The following is a 22437-nucleotide window of genomic DNA, read 5'->3' on the forward strand; positions in this document are numbered from 1 at the left end:
ACTACCAGAAGAGATGGCAGATGAAAGGGCCTTCCTTTCCTAGGAGCCCTGGGTGGGGACTGGCTTCCCGAGACTGGCACTTGAGGAGTCTGATGGCTTCCAGCTCCGGACAGTTAAAGATATCATCCCACAGAAAAATCCACTTTGATCTTCAGACACAAAATGGACATTGGGATATGGACGGATCTTAAACTTTAGACCAATTCTCCTCAATATGAAATAGTTTATATCTCTTAGAAAATGACATGAATATAAATAAATTCTGTCTCTCCCTGTCTCTGTCCGTCCATCTGTCCCCCTTCTGTCCATCCATCCATCCATTCATCCATCCATCCATCTAGCTATCTATCTGAGGTCTTATATAAAACAGAAACAATTTATACATATAACTTGCATAGTTACAAAAATTAACAGGATCAGAGGCTGAGGTGACCAACTGTGTGTAAGGTACTGAGGGTTATGTAAATCAACTGTGACTCGTAGAACTTTCCTTTACGGGTGACATTTCCCTGTTGCTAAGAGTCTGTCACATTACATACAAAACAGGACCTTACAGATGTGATGAAGTTTAGGTTTTTGAACCAGGAGACCATCCTGGATCATCTAGATGGGCTCACGGTCATCACATGAATCATTAAAGGAGAGAACATTCTCCTGCCTTACCAGGAAAGATAACACAGAAGAGGAAGAAGGAAATACTCAAAAGATGGTCCATTATTGCTGGAGGAATGGGAGAAATGAACAGAAATATGGACAGCCTCTAGAAGAAGAAACCACAAAAAAATGAGGACCATGACCCCAAAACCACAAGCAACAGCCTGATTGGCTGGGTGTTAGCCTTAGAGCCTGGTCAAGACAAGAACTGAGCCTAAGCAATGGCAGATTACAGTCTTGTGATGTACTGAGTAGGGCTGTCACAGTGATGGTAGAAATTATGAACACGTATGGTATTAAACCTCTTGAGCTTATGCACTATGGATACAATAGAAAGCATAACTGCTGAATATCAATGTGTTAAAATGTAGGATTATATAGTTCTGAAACACAATCATCACTAAAATGACCATCTAAAGCTGTACCCTTGCAGAACCCATGCACCTCCCAGTCCATGCTACTATGCGTACTTGGGAAATTTCTAATGATAATTGTTGATAATTAAATGATAATTTAAAATATAAAAATATCTTGTCTAAGAATAATTCAGTATTTTCTAAGTAGTTATCATTTCCAGTACTTAAAATTTAATGACTTTTAAAGCTTAAGTAAACAGTTGTTTTAACAACTATTTTTAAAACTGTTTTACCAGCTTGATGCAATCCAACTTAGGAAAATATCTGTTCACTACCTGTCTTTGTGTATATGCACATGTGTCTATGTAGACATGTGGGCTCGTGTGTACAAGTGCACGTGCCTGTATGGACATGCACTTGTGGATACCAGAGCACAAGCTCAAGTGTTGCTCCTCAGTTTCCCCACCTGGTTTTATGAGACTGGGTCTCCAACTGTTCTAGAATTCCAGGACTAGGCCACCAGGACCTGCCTGTCTCCACTGGCCCCAAACTGCTATCACCCACACATGCACATGCTAAGATTTTCACGTGATTCTGAAGATCTAACTCAAGTCCTCATGCTTTCACGGCGAGTCCTTTCCCACATGAGCTACCTTTCCAGTTCCTAACTACATATCTCCGTAGATTTTACTCAATCCATATTTTATATTACCTCATAGTAATCACATTAACAAAAACCAGTGAGAGTTATTGTCTTTACACGAATCAGTGTTTGAGAAATTCAAGAACATGATAAACAATGCCAAGGTTTATATGCTTCAAAAGTACAAAGACTTCTAAGGCAAATGTCACATATTTTTCGCTTATAAATGCATAAAACCAGTACTAGTAAGTTACTTTTTAACATGACTTTATTGATATAATGACCATATTTTGGAATTCATATTTCTTGAATTAGTAAATTAAACTGGCACACAGCATTACTGCAAGCAAGCATGTGACAGTCCCTCGGCTTCCTGACTGCAGGGTCAGGTCTGAGACATCTCAAGTCTTAGTGCTCCAAGCAACTTTCGCAATTATCATAGTAGAGAAAGGTTGAGGTTTTTCCCAAATACTCTAGGATTTAACAAGATCTGGATGTGGCGCAGGGAGACTTACTTTTTCTGTGTTCTTTCAGCCAGCCTTGCAATATCTATAGCTGCCTTTCTTGCTTCGAAATCTTCTCTTTTCACAATCTCTCCTGTCCCTCGGTAACCTAGCTCCACCAACTGGCGAGCCAGGCTTTCATCCTAAGGGGAAAACCAACCAGCAGATGTCTGGGTGAATGGTCCTCAACATTTACAAAACGATTGTTTAAATCAAGTGTTCTTCTTTAAAAGGAGACAAGAGCTATTACACATGTGAAACTAGCCTCCTGACATTACAATGAGACACATTTGGTCTTCTCGTTTAACCAGAGATAGAAGATGAAAGAGAAACAGCTTCGACCACCAACTTTTTTCCAAGGGATCACAGAACAAAAATCTGTTGTGTTTTTAAACAATTTGTGCAAACAGCAGTAGACAATTAACAGTGTATCTTTAAAGCAATATAATTAGAGACAATAGTGTTCATAAAAGAGAGACTTTGGGAGTCGACTGCACACAAAGACAACGGGTTGCGTTCAGAGAGCTCAGTGTTCAGAGTGACTTAAGTCAATTAGCTGATGACACAGAACAGTATGACTTCAAATGCAGCTAAAGAAGAGCAGATGGATTTCCTACTTAGCTAAGAGGATATTGTTCCTGTGTAACGATTTTACCAGTAAGAACAGAAAAGTAAACACCCAAGAAGATAGCCACAAAATGCCTGAAGTTGATGGAAACAGATTTAGCCATGGAAATGTGAGGTATTTCAGATACTTTAAGAATTGTATCATAAACATTATGTGTATGACATACTCAAAAAATAATACTTGTTTTTCCATGTATTGGATATTGTTTTGTGATGTTAATAATATAAACTACTAAACAAAATACTCATTTATCAACAAATAATCACATTAAATGACATGGAAACATTTCAAATACAATGAAAACAGCACATATTATATTTTAGACATCAGCAATGAATACAGGACTAACAAATAAAAACATGAAAAATGCTACTTTACTAATCTGTTCTGCCCATCAAATAACTTATACATTAGCCCTGTTGCTTTACTAAGAATTAAAAGACCGCAGGATGGTCTACACACACTTACTGGGCCATGCTAATGCAAAGCTCCAGGCATGGGAGCATCGAAGCTGCTGCTCTGTTTCAGATGTTGTACTTCACAGACTTCCCTATTGCTGTGGTCAGTGACTGTGAACCACAAAAGTGAGCAAATGCCTCCACCTAGTGGAATTAATCTTTAGTAGAAAATGCAATGCAGATTTGAGGTTTGTTTTCAAACCTAATTTGAGTATAAACCGCATTAAATACACTGCTAAAACGAGTTCGTACAGCAGACTCTACTCACCAAGACTGGAAGACTCCTCTTCCATAGAAATATAAACTTCTTGTGATCACACAGAATTTTACACACTGAGGACCTTGGAAACGCTTTTGTAGTTATTTATACCCTAAGTTTTGCATGCCTTTGTGACAAAACCATCGGAATAGTTCTGAAACTAGCAATACTTATATCTATTACAACAAATTTGCAAAAGGTGTTAGGAATCAAACAAAAGTCAGCCATGGCAGCATGATGTAGCAGGATCCCTATTCACTGTCATCTCTACTGTGACAATATAGTTCTAGTGTCTGGAGAAACATGCCACTAAATAGCAAACTATTCAACCAAGCATAGGCCCAAGAATATCGCAGGGATTCACACCTTGTTAAGATGGAATCTTGGCTATAAAAAAACAGCTTGACTTTTCCCCATCCCTCAATCCCATTAATGACTACAGTTAAGACTTAACAGTTTTTCCATTACCAAGATTTAAAGGAATATTATTCAACTATATATACCAAAAAATATATATATATATATATACCAAAAAATCAGAATGACAATTCGAAGGTAATTTTAAATTGTACATAATTTTTCTTTTCTCTCGCCTCGGATTCAGAAATGTGATATCTGCCGGGCGGTGGTGGCACACGCCTTTAATCCCAGCACTCGGGAGGCAGAGGCAGGTGGATCTCTGTGAGTTCGAGGCCAGCCTGGTCTACAAGAGCTAGGTCCAGGACAGACTCTAAAAAAGCTGCAGAGAAACCCTGTCTTGAAAAACAAAAACAAAAACAACAAAAAAAAAAAAAACAGAAATGTGATATCTAAGCCGGGTGGTGGTGGCGCACGCCTTTAATCTCAGCACTCGGGAGGCAGAGACTTGACTCTAGAGGGGTTCCCAGGTGTCCAGGAAGACGCCCCCAGCTAGTTCCTTGGGCAGCAGAGGAGAGGGTGCCAGAAATGTCCAGATCCTATTGTCATACTCATGAATATCTTGCATATCACCATAGAACCTTCACCTGGCATTGGATGGAGAAAATGACAGAGCCCCACATAGGAGCACCAGACTGAGCTCTCAAGGTCCTGATGAGGAGCAAAAGGAGGGAGATCATGAGCAAGGACGCCAGGACCGCGAGGAGTGCTTTGAGACGGTGGGACAGATCTAACGGGAGACCACCAAGTCCAGTCGGAATGGGACTGATGGAACAGGGGACCAAACCGGACTCTCTGAATGTGGCTGACGGTGGAGGAGGACTGAGAAACCAAGGACAATGGCAATGAACATGAACTCTACAGCATGGACGGGCTCACTGTGAGCCTTGTCAATTTGGTTGCTCACCTTCCTGGACTTAGGGGGAGCTGGGAGGACCTTGGACTTAACATAGTGAAGGGAACCCTGATGGCTCTTTGTCTTTGGAGAGGGGTGGAGTGGGGGTATGTGTGGAAGGGAGGGGAGGGAAGGGGGAGGAGGAGGGGAGGAGATGGAAATCTTGAATAAAAAAATGAGAAAAATAAAAAAAACACAGATATTCATAATAAAAAAATGAAGTACAGATCAAAACAGAATTCTCAACAGAAGAGTCTCAAATGGCCAAAAGACATTTAAGGAATTGCTCAACATCTTTAGGCATCAGGGAAATGCAAATCAAAACGATTCTGAGATACAACCCTACACCTGTCAAAATGGCTAAGATCAAAAACACTAATGATACCTTATGTTGTAGAGGATGTGGAGTAGGAGGAACACTCCTCCACTGCTGGTGGGAATGCAAAATTTACAGCCACCTGGGTAATCAGTATGATGTTTTCTCAAAAAACTGGGAATCAATCTACCTCAGGATCTAGTAATACCACTCCTAAGTATATACCCAAAGGATGCACAATCATGCCACAAAGACATTTGTTCACCTATGTTCATAGCAGCATTATTTGTAATAGCCAGAACCTGGAAACAATCTAGAGGTGCCTCAACTAAAAAATGGATAAAGAAAATGTGGTATATTTACACTTATGTGACTTGATCTGTTGGGGGGAGGCCTGGAAGTAGGACTTATCCTGGGTACATAAACTGACTTTTTGGAGCCCATTCCCTATGGAGGTATGCCTTGCTCAGCTTTGATACAGCGAGGAGGGGTTTGGTCCTGCCTCAACTTGGTATACCAGGCTTTGTTGTCTCCCCAAGGGAGGCCTTACCTCCTCTGAGCAGTGAACAGGAGTAGGATGGGGGGAAGTATGGGGCAAGAGAAAGAGGGGGGAACTGGAGCTAGTATGGAAATTAATTTTTTAAATAAAAAATATAAAATCTAAAAAAAAATAAAATAAAATAGTACACAGCCTGGCTTCAAAGTTTCTTTCATTGGCCCTGTATAGGCAAAAGGGCAAACCACAACTATGCATTCCATATACCAGTTGCTCCCATCATAGAGATGGGCTACTTCATCATCCCAAGGGTACTTTCCACAACATTATTACTGCTTAACGCAAATTATCAGTACTGCCTGAGCTACAAAGATGCCCTATTACTTAAATCTGACTTAGTGGTGATGCCTTGGTTGCAGAGTTTACCCAGTGGTTTCTTCATACAGTAAAGCCAAGTCAACTGATCCACCTGACCTTAGGTCAAGGCAGCAAGAATCCCAGCTGTAATGGAGAATCCAAATTCAAGTTCTACCTGCCAGAGCTATTACCAGCTGGCTCACCCAAAAATCACAGGTTAGAGAGTAAGAAATATGTAAATAATAAAAAAGCATAATATCATTAATAAAATATTTGTCGAAAAACTTTATGCATCAGTAACTACCTTGGATGTAAATGGGCTAACTTATCAAATAAACATAAAGAGAAGAGAATAGATTGACTGGACAAATGCAGAAGTAAAATCCAATTATGTACTGCCAACCATCTCACGTTTAAAGTAACTGAAAGTGGAAGAACGGAAAAGATACCCAATGCCAATAGAAACCAAAAGAAAGCAGAAGTAGTGTGTGTGTGTGTGTGTGTGTGTGTGTGTGTGTGTGTGTATCAAACATTGGTGCACTTGCACTTAAACTATACAAAACAAATGTTAAAAGTTCTGAAATGGAAGATAAATTGATAAATTGCAACACATTGAAAATCAGAGATTCCAATACCCCACTTTCAAAAATGGGAGAATCATTCAGAGAGAAAATTAATAATGAAACACACTGGAGTTGAATTATACTTGAGTCCAACTTATAAAGCACATAAACATTCTATTAGAGCAATATGTGGAGACTCACACACTTGAAGCAAGAGGATTTCTGTCAGATGGCCCTAACAGTCAAGTTATTAAAATAGGCTGAGGTCAATCTAATATCCTACTCTGTATCTGCCTGTTTATTTAACTTGCCTTTAAATGATTAATGCAGCCACTGTTGTTGTGAGATTGTGTCTCCTAGTTGTATCAGAAGCTACACCCATCAAATCTAAACAACATTGACTGCCCATACATGAACTCAACAAGGATGACAACAATGAACATGCCAAATTGGATGAACAAAAGCCCACCAGACCTCAACTCCACACAAAACATTTGAGGAAATCTGGCAAAGGGAGAGGCTGCCCTCCCCAGGGAAGAGCACACCAATTGGCTATCCAGTACCTAATGGTCATCTCTAAAAACACACAGGCAGATAATATTACATGGACTGAATGGATTATACTTAGGATATATGCATGTAATAATAATTAAGTTAAAAAAGCCATGAATTTGAAGATTAGTGGGGAGGGGTATATGGAACAGTTTGGAGGGAATAATGTTATAATTGAATTATAATCTCAAAAATAAAATTTTAAAAATGTTTTTCTTCCTTAAGATATATTATACAGTGTTGTAGGAGGCTGCTTATTTGTTCCCAGCTCCCCAGTCTCAAAATAACCACTCAGAAACTGTATTATTTAAGTTACTGCTTGGCCAATCAGCTTTGCATAATTATGGCTTACTCTTATAATTAACCCATTTCTAATAGCTTATATTTAATCATGAGGCTCATGACATATCGGCAAGGTTCCAGCCAGCAGCTCACGTCTTTCCCCTCTGGCAGCTCCATGGCATCTCCCTGACTCTGGCTTCTTTCTCCAAGAATTCAGTTTAGTTTCCCCTGCCTACCTCTACTTTGTGCTATAACACAAGCCAAGTAACCTTCTTGATTCATTAATCAATAAAAGCAACACATATACAGAAGGACTTCCCATACCACTTCCCCTTTTCTGTTTAAATAAAAAGGAAGGTTTTAACTTTAACAGTAAAATTACATATAACATGACAGGTATCAAGCAAGAATTACAGTTACAATATTTATATCTACTTTATATTTTATTATAACTAAGGAAAACTATAACTATCTATTCTTCAGCTCCATCAAAGACTCCAGAAATATATAATATTACCTAAGTAAACCAGAAGTACATTGTAAGACACTTCAAAAACTCTAGAATTGACAGAGACATCTAGCTACCTGGACAGTCACCCAAAGTTCTTCTGTACCATTGGGGCATCCATCTTCAGCCTACAGGCCCATAGTATCTGGCAGACTTTTCCATGAAGCAGGAAATTACTGCCTATATTGGCAGTTTTCAGTCACTTTCTTCTGTGTCCTTCATAATGCCTGGCAGTCTCTTTCATGAAGCAGGAATCCTGAAGGACTATCTCACCTTCTTTAGGCAACTTTCGCAGTCATTTCACTGTGGGTCCTGCATGTCCAGTTCTAGTAGTCCAGGCAAGAGCAGTTTCTTGCCCAAATGGCTAGGAAACTCCATAAGGAGCCTCTTTGATGCTCACCATCCTCTTGAAGTAGATTGGCGCTTCCAGGAGCAGATGTGCCTCATTGTTATGAAAAGTTCTAAGTTCTTAAAACATTTTAAATGCCATATTAATGAAGGTCTCTGAAAGATTTGAAGAATACCTAACTGAAATATATTTCTATATATCTAGAAAACTTAACTAACATGACTACAAGCTTGACTATTATAGATAACTCTTTATTAACCTATATTTTAAGTATACATTGCATTTTTAAATGAGTTGCACAAACATAATACCTTACTCAAGAGCAGAAATATACATATAAAAAATTGAACTAGAATTTGTATCAATAAATCAAGATCCATACTGATACAAAGTATTCATCTCTATGTCATATTCCCCTTTAAATGTAAATAAACATTTATAAACAATATTTGGGAATTTGGGCATAGTTCTCTCCAAACTGCTTCCTGCTTTATGTTGGTCAAAGTATTTTGGGGGTGTTCATGGTGACCTTTTACAAAGGTCTTGGTGCATCAAACCACATTAGTCTGGAATTAATTCATGGGTTCTTATCTTCTGTGGAAACAAAAGCAGAACCTCTTTTCCCAATCAGCCTATCCTTAGACTAAATTCTGAAGTCAAGATACCTTTATGTTGATCGTGTCTACTTCCAGTATCCAGGAGGATTACATTGGAGCACTGGACTGAGCTCCCAACGTCCTGATGAGGAGCAGAAGGAGAGAGAACATGAGAAAGAAAGTCAGGACCGTGAGGGGTGCGTTCACCCATGGAGACGGTGGGACAGAACTAATGGGAGATCACCAACTCCAGTTGGAATGGGACTGATGGAACATGCGACCAAACCGGACTCTCTGAATGTGGCCGACAGTGGGGGCTGACTGAGAAGCAAAGGACAATGGTGCTGGGCTCTGATTCTTCTGCATGGACGGGCTCTGTGGGAGCCTTCTCAGCTTGGTCGATCACCTTCCTGGACCTGGGGGGAGTTGGAAGGACCTTGGTCTTAACATAGAGTAGGGAACCCTGATGGCTCCTTGGCCTGGAGAGGGAGGGAGGGGGGTATGGGTGGAGGGGAGGGGAGGGAAGGGGGAGGAGGAGGGGAGGAGATGGAAATTTTAAAAATATAAAAAAAGATACCTTTATGTTGGTTTATTTTAGCAGCCCATACAATGAAATGTTTCTCTGTAGTTAGCTCCTTCACAGTTAAAAAAATTAAAGAAAACATATACTATACATAATCAAGACTCTATGGCCCTGTTTAACCCTAATATATTATTCAAATTTATTTCCTGTAGTGAGGGGCTGTGGGCTGTTTTCCTGCAGCCCTGCTCCTGATCGCCGGGCTAGCTTAGCCCCAAAATAATTACACGGAAACTGTATTCTTTTAAATACTGCCTGACCCATTAGTTTCAGCCTCTTAGTCACATCTTGCTTTAACCCATTTCTAATAATCTGTGTAGCACCATGAAGTGGTGTCTTACCGGAAGGATTCTAGCGTACGTCCATCTTGGGCTGGAGCTTCATTGCATCTGGCCTGGTGGCTGGCTTCATGGCATCTCTCTCACTGAGGAGAGGCACGGCAGTCTGACTAACTTAGGAGAGGCGTGGCATCTGACTGAGCCATCTACCTCACTTCCTTCTTCCTGTTCTGTCTACTCCACCCACCTATGTTCTAACCTATTAGGCCAAGCAGTTTTCTTTATTAATTAGCCAATGAAATCAACAGATTGATAGAAGACCCGCCTCCATCAATTTCTTTCCTCCTGAATCGTGTCCTAAGCATTTAAAGCTGCTGTGCTACATAAGGACAAGGTGTGTTTATCATTTATCATAGAAGCCTGTTTCTGAGGATCAGAGTAATGACCCTTGCCACGAATTTGATCTTGGGAAGTCACAGATCCTTTTACTTTCCCAACAAATGGTGCCAACATGGACAATTATATCCACATAAAACCCAAGAGAGCTTGAGAAGTAATTCAGACACAAAAGGACAGAGTTAAGCATGGCTTCTTGGTAGCAGCATTTTCTCAGGTGGGCTCTGTTTGCTACAGGCAAGTGTGTCTCATTTATGAGAGGCTTGCTGACTCAGCTTTAGGTGAAAAAAAACCTTGCAGCTCTTTTAAGAGGCCCCACTACCAAACACTTAAATGGTATTTTATGAATGGCTGACAGCATGCTTCTTGGCTCCTGCTGATACCTCTGCCATAAAACCAGACACAGAAAGCTAAAGAGTGGGGTGGATCCAGTCATCAAAGCCACAGCTTTAATCCTAGCCATATCGCATAGCAAATTAAGACTCATGTGGTCAGAAAAGATAGAGTCAAATAAAAAAAAACCTCTAGATGGTTTACAGTATGTTTAAAAATATATGTTTAAAATATGTGTAAGCTTGGGAGGGAAAAGAAAAACAATAAAGTCCAAGAAAGAAAGAAAGAAAGAAAGAAAGAAAGAAAGAAAGAAAGAAAGAAAGAAAGAAAGAGTATTTGGGTATGGTGGCACAAATCTTTAATCCAGCACTTGGAAGGCAGAGGCAGGAGGATCTCTGTGAGTTCAAGGAGAGACTGATTTACAAAGTGAGTTCCAGGACAGCCAAAAACACAAAGAAAAACGCTGTCTTTAAAAACCAAAAATTAAAAGTAAAAATAAAAGAAATAGAGTTTAAAATGAAACCACATAAAGACGGAAAATACATAGAGAATCTGGATACTGTATGTTATTGTGTTGTCTTTGAATTGCATGATGACTGAGAAAGGAGCAACAGCTGCTAAAAGACATTTGATTATAAATGCTGCTAGATTAATCTATCATATGTATTTTGAAAACACCTCGACTTCAAATTTTAAATCAAAAGATACGTTACTTTGGAGAAAAAGTTTTGCTTTTTTTTCCACAGGAAATGGGAGGCTGTGGACTCATTCTAGGATAAGAAAAATCAGGTTTGATCAAGGAAGAACCCCCGAGAAATTGCTGATAGGGGCAAACAGCCCAGAACTCTGAGTTCTACATCCAGAATAGCCTCAAGACTGCTGGCTGAGGTGATCAAGCCTCACAGAATATTCCAGTCAGGACTTGATCATAATTCTCAATTTTCTTTAGTTCCCCATAAGATTATCATTGCCCCCAATCAGCAGCAAGTATCCTAGAAAACTACACCCACATTTCCAAAAAGTAGATTATTGATGTTTGCCTTTGTTTATAATGTTGGTTACAAGTCATTGTGGATAATGGTCAGGAAAAAAGTTAAACAAAGGAGGTTAGATTCAGAGTTCTTATTTTGAAAAAAAGGGGGGAGTGCTGTGGGACAATGGTCTTGTGCCATGTAAAGATTTGACAACTGTATTGGTTTAATAAAATGCTCATTGGCCAGTAGCCAGGCAGGAAGTATAGGTGGGGCAACCAAAACAGAAGAATTCCAAAAAGAGGAAAGGGTCAGTCTGCAGTCATCACCCGGATGCAGAGGGAACAAGATGAGAATGTCTCATTGATAAAAGGTACTAAGCCACGTGGCTAATGCAGATAAGAATTATGGGTTAATATAAGTTATAAGTGTTAATTAGAAGCCTGAGATAATAGGCTTATAATTAATGTAGACCTCTGTGTGTTTCTTAGGGACTGAAAGGCTGCAGGACCTGGTGGGACAGAAAACTCTACCAACAATACAAAATAATATATAGTAAAAAATATATATATATATTCTATATTTCAAAGTTGCTAGAATAATAAATTTGGCCATGAGGAGAAGCAGGAGAGCTGTAAGAGGGGAGATTATGATGGGAGAAAGAAGTATGTGAGATATAGGAAAGAGTAGTAGAGGTGCAAGGTGTGTGTGTGTGTGTGTGTGTGTGTGCGCGCACATGTGCATGGGCAAGCGTGCATGCACTGAAAGGAATATGCAGAGAGAGAGAGAGGTGGGAGAGAACCTTGGAGTGATGCAGCTAAGTGCATAGAGAGATATAGAAGATGAAGTGATATAGAAGCGAGATGAGTGTGTAGCAGAGATGTACATAGGAAGACGTACATGGCTGTGTGGAGAGAGAGAGATGAGTATGTAAATAAAAAGTGTGAAGGTTTGTAGCTGTGTGGAGAATGTAACTGTGAAAACAGATGTAACTGTAAAAATGTGCGGCTGTGTAGAAGGTCAATGCAGCTGAGAGAGAGATGATGTAACTGTGTGGAGAGATGTTTTTGTTTTTGAGACAGAGTTTCTCTGTTTAGCTTTGGTGCCTGTCCTGGAACTCACTCTGGAAACCAGGTTAGCCTTGAATTCACAGAGATCTGCCTGCCTCTGCCTTCCATGTGCTGAGCTTAAAGGCATGCACCACTACTGCCTGGCTCAAAAATATATTTTAAAAATTGAGATACCACCCTAAACCCTACATGACCACCATAGATTAAAGCTGGATATCAACAATAACAGACAGTTTACAAACTAATAGAAACTAAACAACTCACTACTGAATGAATATTGTGTAAACACAGAAATCAACAAAGAAATTTAAAACTTTTTTAATTTAATGAAAATAAAAACATAACATATTTAACCTGTGGGACACAATGAAGGCAATTCTAAGAGGCAAGTGTATAGGACCAAGTACCCACACACACAAAAAAAAATACTGAAGAGAGCTTATATTAATAACAAAACTTTTGTGCCAGGCGGTGGTGGCACATGCCTTTAATCCCAGCACTCAGGAAACAGAGGGATCTTTGTGAGTTCAAGGCCAGCCTGGTCTACAAGAGCTAGTTCCAGGACAGGCTCCAAAGCTACAGGGAGACCCTGTATTGGAAAAAGACATTGAAAGCTCTAGAAAAGTAAGAAGAAATATTACCCAAAAAAGATTAGGCAGGAAGAAATAATAAAACTCAAGGATGAAATCAATGAAATAGAAACAAAACAAAACAAAAAATTATAAAGAAGCTATGAAATGAAGAGTTAGTTCTTTGTGAAACCCAATAAGATTGACAACTCAAGTCAAATTAACTAAAAGATAGAAAGAAAAGTTCCAAATTAATGAAATTTGAGATAAATTTGGAGCTATTAGTACATCAAGGAGATTCTGAAAATTATAAAGGCATACTTTAAAAATCTGTTCTTTACCAAACTGGGAAAACTAAAAGAAATGAATGAATTTCTTGATATAGAGAACCTACCAAAGTTAAATCAAAACTAAATAAGCAATTTAAACAAACCCATAACCTGCAGTGAAGTGAAAACTGTGATTCCCAGCCAATAAAATCCTGCAGCCAACAAATGCTCAGGGTCCAATGAACTCAGTGGAGAATTCTACCAGACCTTCAAACAATTTATGCCAATACTCCCTGAACATTACATAAAATAGAAACTGAAGAAATATTTCCTAATTATTTTCATAAAGACACTATTACACTGATACCAAAACCACATCAAGACATAACACAGAAAGAAAACCACAGACCAATTTTTCTTATGAATATAGATACAAAAATTTGCAATAAAATACTTTCAAACAGAATTCAAGAACACATCAAAAAGGTTTTCTACCATGATCAAGTTGGCTTCATCCCAGAGACACAGGGGTGGTTCAACATATATAAATAAATGTATGTAATCCACCACAGACTGAAAGACTAACAAACAAACAAAGAAACTACATGGCCATCTCATTAGATGCAGAAAAGACACTGAGCAAAACCCAACATCTCTTTATAATAAAAGGCATGGAGATACTAAAGATACAAGGAGCATACCTCTACATAATAAAGGCAATTTACAACAAGTTCATGGCCAGTCTCATCCTAAGTGGATAGTAATCAAAGCATTTGCTCTAAAATCAGAAACATGACAAGGCTATCTTTCTACTTTTTTCATATCTACTCAATATAGTACTTGAAGTCTTAGCTAGAGCAATAACAACTGAAGGAGATCAAGAGGATACAATTAGGAAAGATAGAAGTTCAAGTATTTGCAGACATGATTTTAGACATAAAAGACCCAAAGATTCCACCAGAAAACTTCTACAGTGCATAAACACCTTCAGCAAAGTAGCAGGATACAAGATAAACACATAAAAAAAACCAGTATACTTCTGCTATACAAATGATAGACTGAGAAAAGAATCATGGAAATATAACCTTTCACAACTGGCTCAGAAAAACATATCATGGATGGCTCTAATCAAGCAAATGAAAGACTTGTACAATAAAAATGTTAGGACTTTGAAGCAGACATCATAAGTAAGATTAATACTATGAATTTGACCATCCTACCAAAAAAAATTTCCACATATTCAATGGAATTTCCATAAAAATTCTAGCACAATTCTTTATAGAAATTGAAAACATAATGTATCCAGCTTTACATGTAAACACAAAAAAGTATAGATAGCTAAAACCACCGTAATAAGAGAACTCCTGAAAAGGTTTCACCATCCCAGATCTCAAGCTGAATTGCAGAACTACAGTAATAAAAAGAGTTTCTTATCTGCATGAAAACAGAGCAGTTGATGAATGGAATAGATTTAAGACCCAGATATAAGTTCACACATCTATAGACATGATTTTTAACAAAGAAACCTGAAATTCACAGTGGGGAAAAAGGTATCTTCAACAAATGGTGCTGAATCAAACTCTTTGACTACATAAAGAAAACTGAAAATAGATCCATGTTTTCCACAAAATTTGACTCTAGATGGATCAAGGGCCTCAATAAGATATCCTGAATCTGACAAAAGAGAAGCAGGGAATGGGGTTGAATGCATTAGCACAGGAAAAGACTTTCTGAGCGGAACACTATTAACACAGGCACCAAGAACAACATTTAATAAATAGAACCTTGTGAAGGTTTAAAAAAAAAAAGTCTGTACAGCAACGGAAAGCATCATTTAAGCCAAGTGGCATCCTTGACTCTAACAAAAAGACTCTAACAATCACACATCTGATAAAGGGTTAATATCTAGAATATTTAAAGAATTAAAAAAAATCCTGAACATCAAGAAAACAAAAAGACCAGTTTAAACAGGGGTATAAAATGAAACCAACTTCTCAAAAGATAAGACACAAATGGCTGAGAAACAATTGTTGGAGAAAACCGCTTGTTGGTTCCTGGCTGCTCAGCCAAGAAATAAACACATAGAAATTATATTACTCAAATCACTGCTTGGCCCATTAGCTCTAGCTTCTTATTGGCTAACTCTTACATCTTAATTAACCCATCTCTATTAATCTGTGTATCACCACATTCCTGTGCCTTACCAGATGAAGTTCTATCCATCTATCTCTGGCAGGGCTACATAGCATCTCTAAACTCTGCCTTTCTTCTCCCAACATTCAGTTGAGTTTTCTTTGCCTAGTTCTTTTCTGCCCTATCACAGGCTCAAGACAGTTTCTTTATTAACTAATGGTATTCACAGCATACAGAGGGGAATCCCACATCAAACAATTTTTAAAATGTTCAATATCCTTAGCCACCAAGGAAATACAAATAAAAACTATTTTGGAACTTCATTTTACACCAATCAGAGTGGCCAAGATCAATAAATAACAGCACATGCTGCGAGGTTATGAAGAAAGGAGAAGACATCTTAACTGCAGGTGGGAATGCAAAATGGTGTGGCCACTATGTACTTTAGTGTTTAGGTTCCTCAAAACCTTAAAATATATCTGCCATAAGATTCAGCCTTACCATTCTGGGGCATGTAACCAAAAACTCCATAACTTATTACAGAAGTATTAGCTCATCCATGTTCAGTGTTGAGCTATTCATTATCAGAAACTAGAAACAGCCTGGATGTTGATCAATTGATGAATGTAAAATGAAAATATAGTGTATTTATACAATGGAATTATTATTCAGCTGTTAAGAAAAAAGAAATTATGATTTGAATGAGTTAAATGGATAGAGCTAGAAACAATCAACCTGAGTATGATAACCCAAACACAAAAATTCAAATATGCATTTTTCTCTTATATGTGAATACTAGCTTTTAATATGTGTGCGTGCGTGCGTGCGTGCGTGTGTGTGTGTGTGTGTGTGTGTTTCAATCCAAATAATTACAGAGGTTAGGTCGCCAGCAAGGGACAGAAGTGGGCAGAGAGAAGGAGTCTTTAAGGAAGGAGAAAGATTGTAGTGTTATAGTAAGATAAAGGGAAAACTAAAATAGGAGGATTAAATTGTAATAGAAGGGTAAAGGAGAAAATGCTGGGAGACACAAGGAACACTAAAGACCTTCTGAAAAACCACATGGAAACCTACTACTGCGGAAGCTTTCTTAAATGTATACATATATGAAAGGAACTTAAGTGGAATCACCATATAATGACAGAGACAATTCTCCAACGAGACATCTTATGCCACCAAGTAAAACCTCCAGTATTAGGAACGGGCTATATCTTGTTCAACTGTTAACCAACAAAAGACTCCCCAAAAGCTTCAAGGACTCGTACCAATGATATTGGTTACTCTCCTTAACATTATGGTAATGACCTATAAATTAATCATGTAATGGAATATCAAGAAGTTGCGCTGATGCCCAAATAGAAGCTTCACCCCTAACTGACCAGCATTCATGGAGCTAAAAGGTACTCTGCACTCTGCTGGAGGAGAGCAGACAGCACCCAGGTACAAACCCTGTGACCTGAAACAGAGACCTGCCTGAAAGATATAATGGTGTGATCGCGGCACAAACGTTATAGGAGCAACCAACCACTTTCTTGTTGTATTTATGCCTACTCCATGAAATGGAAGCCATACCTGGCACTGCTAACATGACAAAAATAACTTGAAACTAGAAAGGTAATGGTCCTAGAAAAAAAGCTACTAAAGGAACAGGGCAATAAAATGAGTCCTGATGGTATATTGCTGTACCAATAAATCAGAGTATCTCTCAACCCTCATAAGAGAAGCTTCTTGTAGTGGATGAAAATTAACACAGAGACACACAAATGGACAATGTGAAGACAGTGAGGGATATTGGAGCACTCAGCTCTAAATGGGAGTGTCAGAACACGGCCCAGGAGTTGAATCATGAAGAGACTTCTGAGGGCTTGTGAGAACATTCCAAGAAAACAAGACAAATATCTTGTGATCTCAGTTTCTTCAAAACATGGAATTGGCTTTTTGTGTGTTCTTATGCTTCTCCCAGGCATAGCAGATAGGAGGTAATTTACTTCATATTACTCATTATTGCTTGCTGTTGGCATTCAATTAAATGTTTAAACTATACTTTTTATGTCTCTATGAAAAATACAGAAGAGGAGGAGGAAAGATTCTAAGATTCACAGTGGATGGATAACTCCAAGGAACCAGCATTTTCCAAACATGACAGGACTGGTACACAAATGAAGTCTCAGAGATTATGACAGCATACATAAGATCTACACAGAGTCAAACCAGGCAAAATTCCAGCACTAGCGATCGGAGGTAAACAAAGTCCCAACCAAGAAGCTACTTTCAGTTTATACCTGCCAGGAAAAGGCACTTTTCTCTCAAAAAGTGCTGCTGGGTATATCAGCTGCACTGCAGGGCGAGCCCCAAACCCAGGGTTATTCAGTCAACACAAAATGAACTTCATATGTTTTTTTTGTGTGTGCTATTTGTTCAGTTTTGTTTGGGTAATGTCTGTCTCATAGATAATTATTTTTTGTTTATTTTGATTTTCATTTTTGTTTTTGTTTTGTTTCATTTTCACTTTGTTTTGTTTGTTTCATTTCTTAGAGATAGAGAGAAAATAAGCATAAAATTAAAGTGGGGGCCTCTGGGAGGAGTTTGAGGAGAGATAACAATATTGTAAGTATATTGTTATATAAAACAACAAACAAATTTTTAAAGGACGTCCCAGACTCCAGCCTGTTCTGACTCCTTCACTCCTCATTAGAGATGCTGTGTACTTGAGTATCGACCAATAGAATCCCTTCTGGTTTCGTGTGCCTTTTCTTACTTAACCATTGCTTGCATTCAGGTGAACACCTGCTTCCATATGAGAACACAAGCTTCCATATGGCAGCTTCCTCAGCCTGTGGTCCATTGGATGCTCCACTGTTTTGCTCTACTTTTCTCCTGCATGGATGCTGAAATGTAGGATGTAGTTGTTTGGTGGGTGCCTCACCTGCTTTTAATAATAGCATTTATGGGACTTAGTTTCCACTACGTTGTATAAACATTTTTCAGGGGTTTTAACCTATATTTCCCAGCTGCTTTTAGCTTCTGGACCTTCCTATTCTCTTATTCTTCTCCTTCTCCCCCGCTTTCCCTCTCACTGAGGGCCGTGGGTACTGCTTCCATGCCCTGGACACACGTAATCGCTACTCATCTGCATTTCTCACGAGCTCCATTTTCTTCTCACTTCACACACTCTCCTTGGGAATCCTTTCCACTCCTCCTCTTGCCCCAATAATAACACCCAAAGCTTTTGAAGTTGCTATGACTAAGAACCGAATGACAAAGGACGCGAACACACAGAATGTGGGTTCTGTAAATGCCTTTGAGACACTGAGAAGGAGATCAGGCTCAAGTATCTGACTTTTATCCTCACGATAAGATTTCAGACATGTTAAGACTATTCTTGGTTAAGTTTCTTCTCTGGTCAAAATTCATAATTGTGAGGTAATTTGATATTTCTACATGGGGGAAGTACTGTAAGATTTTTTTTTCAAAAGGAACAACATTTTTGTATAATAATAATGTGAAACTACTTTGAATAGTTGTTATTAATTGTTGGCTTATTATAAAATCATGGTAAACTTACTAAATTTTTCCCTACAGTTTTACCTATAATTTACAATTCTATCTAGAACTGTTTAACTGTTTTTTTGTTTACTTGGTTGGGGTTTGTTTCGTGTGTGTGTGTGTGTGTGTGTGTGTGTGTGTGTGTTTTGCTTTGCCAGTATTGGGGATTGAACCCAGGGCCTCAAGCATGACAGGAAGCTTGAGATCCATTGTCTGGAGAAGTTTTTAATCTTAACATCTTTCCACCTCTTACCCGAGGAAAGCAACTCAACTGGGACATTTGTTTTTCCAGTAGTCACAGGCGGAACAGCCTCATTCGGAAATGAAGGGCTATGCTTAGTCAAAGGGACGTGTGATCAGAAGAGAATCTGGGAGCCATAGCTTAGCAAACTTGAAGCTTTTTACAATGATTTGTACACTCACTGAAGTGATTAGTTTAATTTGATGATACTAACATATAATAAATATTGTTAATTAGCTCAGCAAAGATAATTTTGTTGGCTGCTACTGCAATAAAGCTGTTTCAAAGTTTTGTCGTTTTCTAGTAAACACGAGAGGATACGTGATGGAAAACTGCTACTTTCATCTTCCAAAACCGTGCTCTGCATCCTCAGCTCATCAGATACTTCAGATGGTGTCATCGTATCTCCCCCATCTCCCTTTCTTCCTGAACAAGCTTCTTGTAAGATGTATTGTGATTATTATATGCATACAATACTTGCATACTTAATGTATATTTGAAACGTTAAACAGTGACAGAGATTAGGGTCGTATGGCAGCAAGTTATTGGGCAAACTCAAAGGAGTGGCTGTAAACAATAATGGCACTAACAATGATACGGACAGAGTTCAGGGAAACCAACAAAGCGTGGTGACCCATCCTGGTGCAAGCAATATCAGAAACCATGATTAACACCTTTACACACACCAGGAGATGGGGAGGAAGAAGTTCCTACAACAGATGCTGCCAGGGCCTGGAAAGGGGGATGGAACTCACGACAGAGAAGATGGCCAAACAAATCTAAGGAAAGCGGCCAATTGCCAACCACAGCCCGTAGGAGATGACAGGGAATAAATCCTCTAACCACTGTCTTCCAACTCTCTGACCTCTTGTCGGTATCCTGCTGGCTGAAACCAGCACAGTGGGACCTAATAAATACCCTCCAAGCCTTGGCAAATGCAGACCCAGGATAGCATGAAATATTACTAGAAAAGCAAGGAAGGAAGGAAGAAAAGGATTTACTTGAAATAGAATGCTCTATGAGTAGACCGCCTGTGGTATTACTGATGGAATGCTGTGGAGTCTAATTTCCATGTGACTTAAATTGGCAATTACCTTGCAGCCGCATTGGAGATCGTCGGTAAGTGTCTGCAGCCAATGCGTGTTACGTGTCATTAGATGGCTCATGACGTAAATGCACAAACCCCTATGCCTGGTGACTTGGGTTTGATCCCTAGAAGGAAATAATCAACCACCGCAATATATAGTTGCTCCAGTATCATTACTCAACTCCCTATTATTTCAGCAAAGTTAAAAGATCCAGATTTAAGAGCACATGTCATTCCCTCAACAATGTTCCCATTCTCTGTTCTGGAGATTTCTAAAGTCCCGACTGGTGGAACACAACACAGTAATTTCTCACCTCCAATCAACATCAACACTTTTAGTTTCTCATCTGAATATCGGTGATATATATATGAAATCTGTTCTAATACTATTAGCCTTAAGTTTGTTTGATCTGGGCAACAAAGATGAGTTTATTAAGATAGTCACTACTCACATTTTAATTTTTTTGTGGGATTCTTTTTAACATTTGAAAGTTTGTAAACATAGAAAAGCAGCACTTTTTTGCTTCATTTCAGTGTCTTAGATGTAAAGAATAATTGAAAATAACTTCTGTGGGTGAAAAACAATTGTCTAACAGGCAGGGAGATGGCTCAGTGGGAAAAGGGACTTGTTGCTCAGCCTGACGACCTGAGTTCAATCCCTGGACCTATAGAATACAAGTTCAGAACCTACTCCAAGTTGTCCTCTGATTTTTTTTTAAGTATGTGTCTGTACACACAATTGCAGTTGCAAAAGTTATCTGTGTAATACACTTAAAAGCTTGGTTGTTGTTGTTTTAAATCATGTTTTGTTAGAAATACCATTTACACTTATCTTCACAAATAATTCCAAAAAGAACAAATTCTGTTCAGCTAAGGTTATTTCCATACCATGGCACATAATATATTTTAAAGCAAAACATTTTTCAAACAAGTTATCAAGGCCGGGCGGTGGTGGCGCACGCCTTTAATCCCAGCACTCTGGAGGCAGAGGCAGGCGGATCTCTGTGAGTTCGAGACCAGCCTGGTCTACAAGAGCTAGGACAGGCTCCAAAGCCACAGAGAAACCTTGTCTCGAAAAACAAAACAAAACAAACAAACAAAAAAAAAGTTATCAAGTGGTCCTCGTATAAGTAGAACACTGATACAATTGGAGGAATTTTAAAAAATGGTAGGTATTCTAAAATGTTACAAGACTGTCTTGCCTTGCACAGGAGAGATGGAGTTGGCCAGGTTCAAAACCTTCCCAGACTTCTCTGTGGCTGTGGCTGAACCCCGAGAATGGCGCTTGTTCTCTTTGTCCTGAAAGGGAGCTGACAGCTTGGGGCCCTCCCGGGCTGTGGGTCTGGGGCTTGCAGAACACAGCAACTGCGGTTTTCCCGCTGCTCTGTCCTCAGGTGCACACAGCAACCGGTTCCCACCGTTTTCTCTCTTCCTTCCGTCCTACTATTTCACAAGGACCCTGAATCACACAGCCTCCGGTTAGTGCTGCACACCAGCACTTGGAGGGCCTGGGACTCAGGGAGGCTGCAGAGGAAGCTTCTGGAAGACCATCCGCGCCACTGCCGCCAGGGGGCAACCGAGCCCCGCCGCGGCTCGTCCGGTGACCGGGCACTTACCTCCAGGTAATACAGGTCTATAGTGGTGATCTGCGAGTCCAGGAAGTCTTCATAGGTGTTGAATTGAGTGACGATGTTGTCCACGGCCGTCAGCCCCTCGTCCTGATCCATCGCGGCTACACTATGCGTCCCTAGCGACCGAAGCCTAGGGCGGAGCGTCCCTAGCAACCGAAGCTGGGGGCGGGACTATTCACTTAGGCCGGTGGGGGCGGGCGGGAGCCTTGCATTAATCCCGCCCTAGTCGGTTCCCACGTCGGCTTCCGCCTGACTAAATCCCGAGAACCGGTCCAGGGCAAAGTCAGTCCTGCGATGCGATCTTCCACCCAAGGCTTAAAAAACACAGCATCTCTAGGGTGTTCTGTCAAAATGGGCGTGCTCAGTGTTTGCTGTAAGTATCTTGTAAGAATGTCACAGAAATCCAGGAGAAATAGTCTTGCTGTCTACATCAGCAGCAAAATTCACGCGTGTTATTGTTCAGGTTTATGCGTTACAACTTAAGGCAAGTTATTGTTACGTTTG

General features: G+C 39.5%; 1 protein-coding gene across 2 annotated transcripts in view; it reads right to left on the bottom strand.

Moving 5' to 3' along the window:
• Window positions 1–22029, bottom strand: part of Cfap299 (cilia and flagella associated protein 299) — a 489548-nt gene extending 467519 nt beyond the window's left edge. For both annotated transcript variants that reach the window (XM_038340915.1, XM_038340182.1), the window contains exons 1-2: window positions 21919–22029; window positions 2169–2299 (exon numbers count right to left, since the gene is read on the bottom strand). In XM_038340915.1, the coding sequence (XP_038196843.1) occupies window positions 2169–2299; window positions 21919–22029 (242 nt within the window). The remainder of the gene's footprint in view (window positions 1–2168; window positions 2300–21918) is intronic.
• Between the last annotated feature and the right edge of the window lie 408 nt (window positions 22030–22437).

The sequence above is a fragment of the Arvicola amphibius genome, chromosome 1 (genome assembly GCF_903992535.2).
Source record: "Arvicola amphibius chromosome 1, mArvAmp1.2, whole genome shotgun sequence".
Taxonomy (NCBI): Eukaryota; Metazoa; Chordata; class Mammalia; order Rodentia; family Cricetidae; genus Arvicola; species Arvicola amphibius.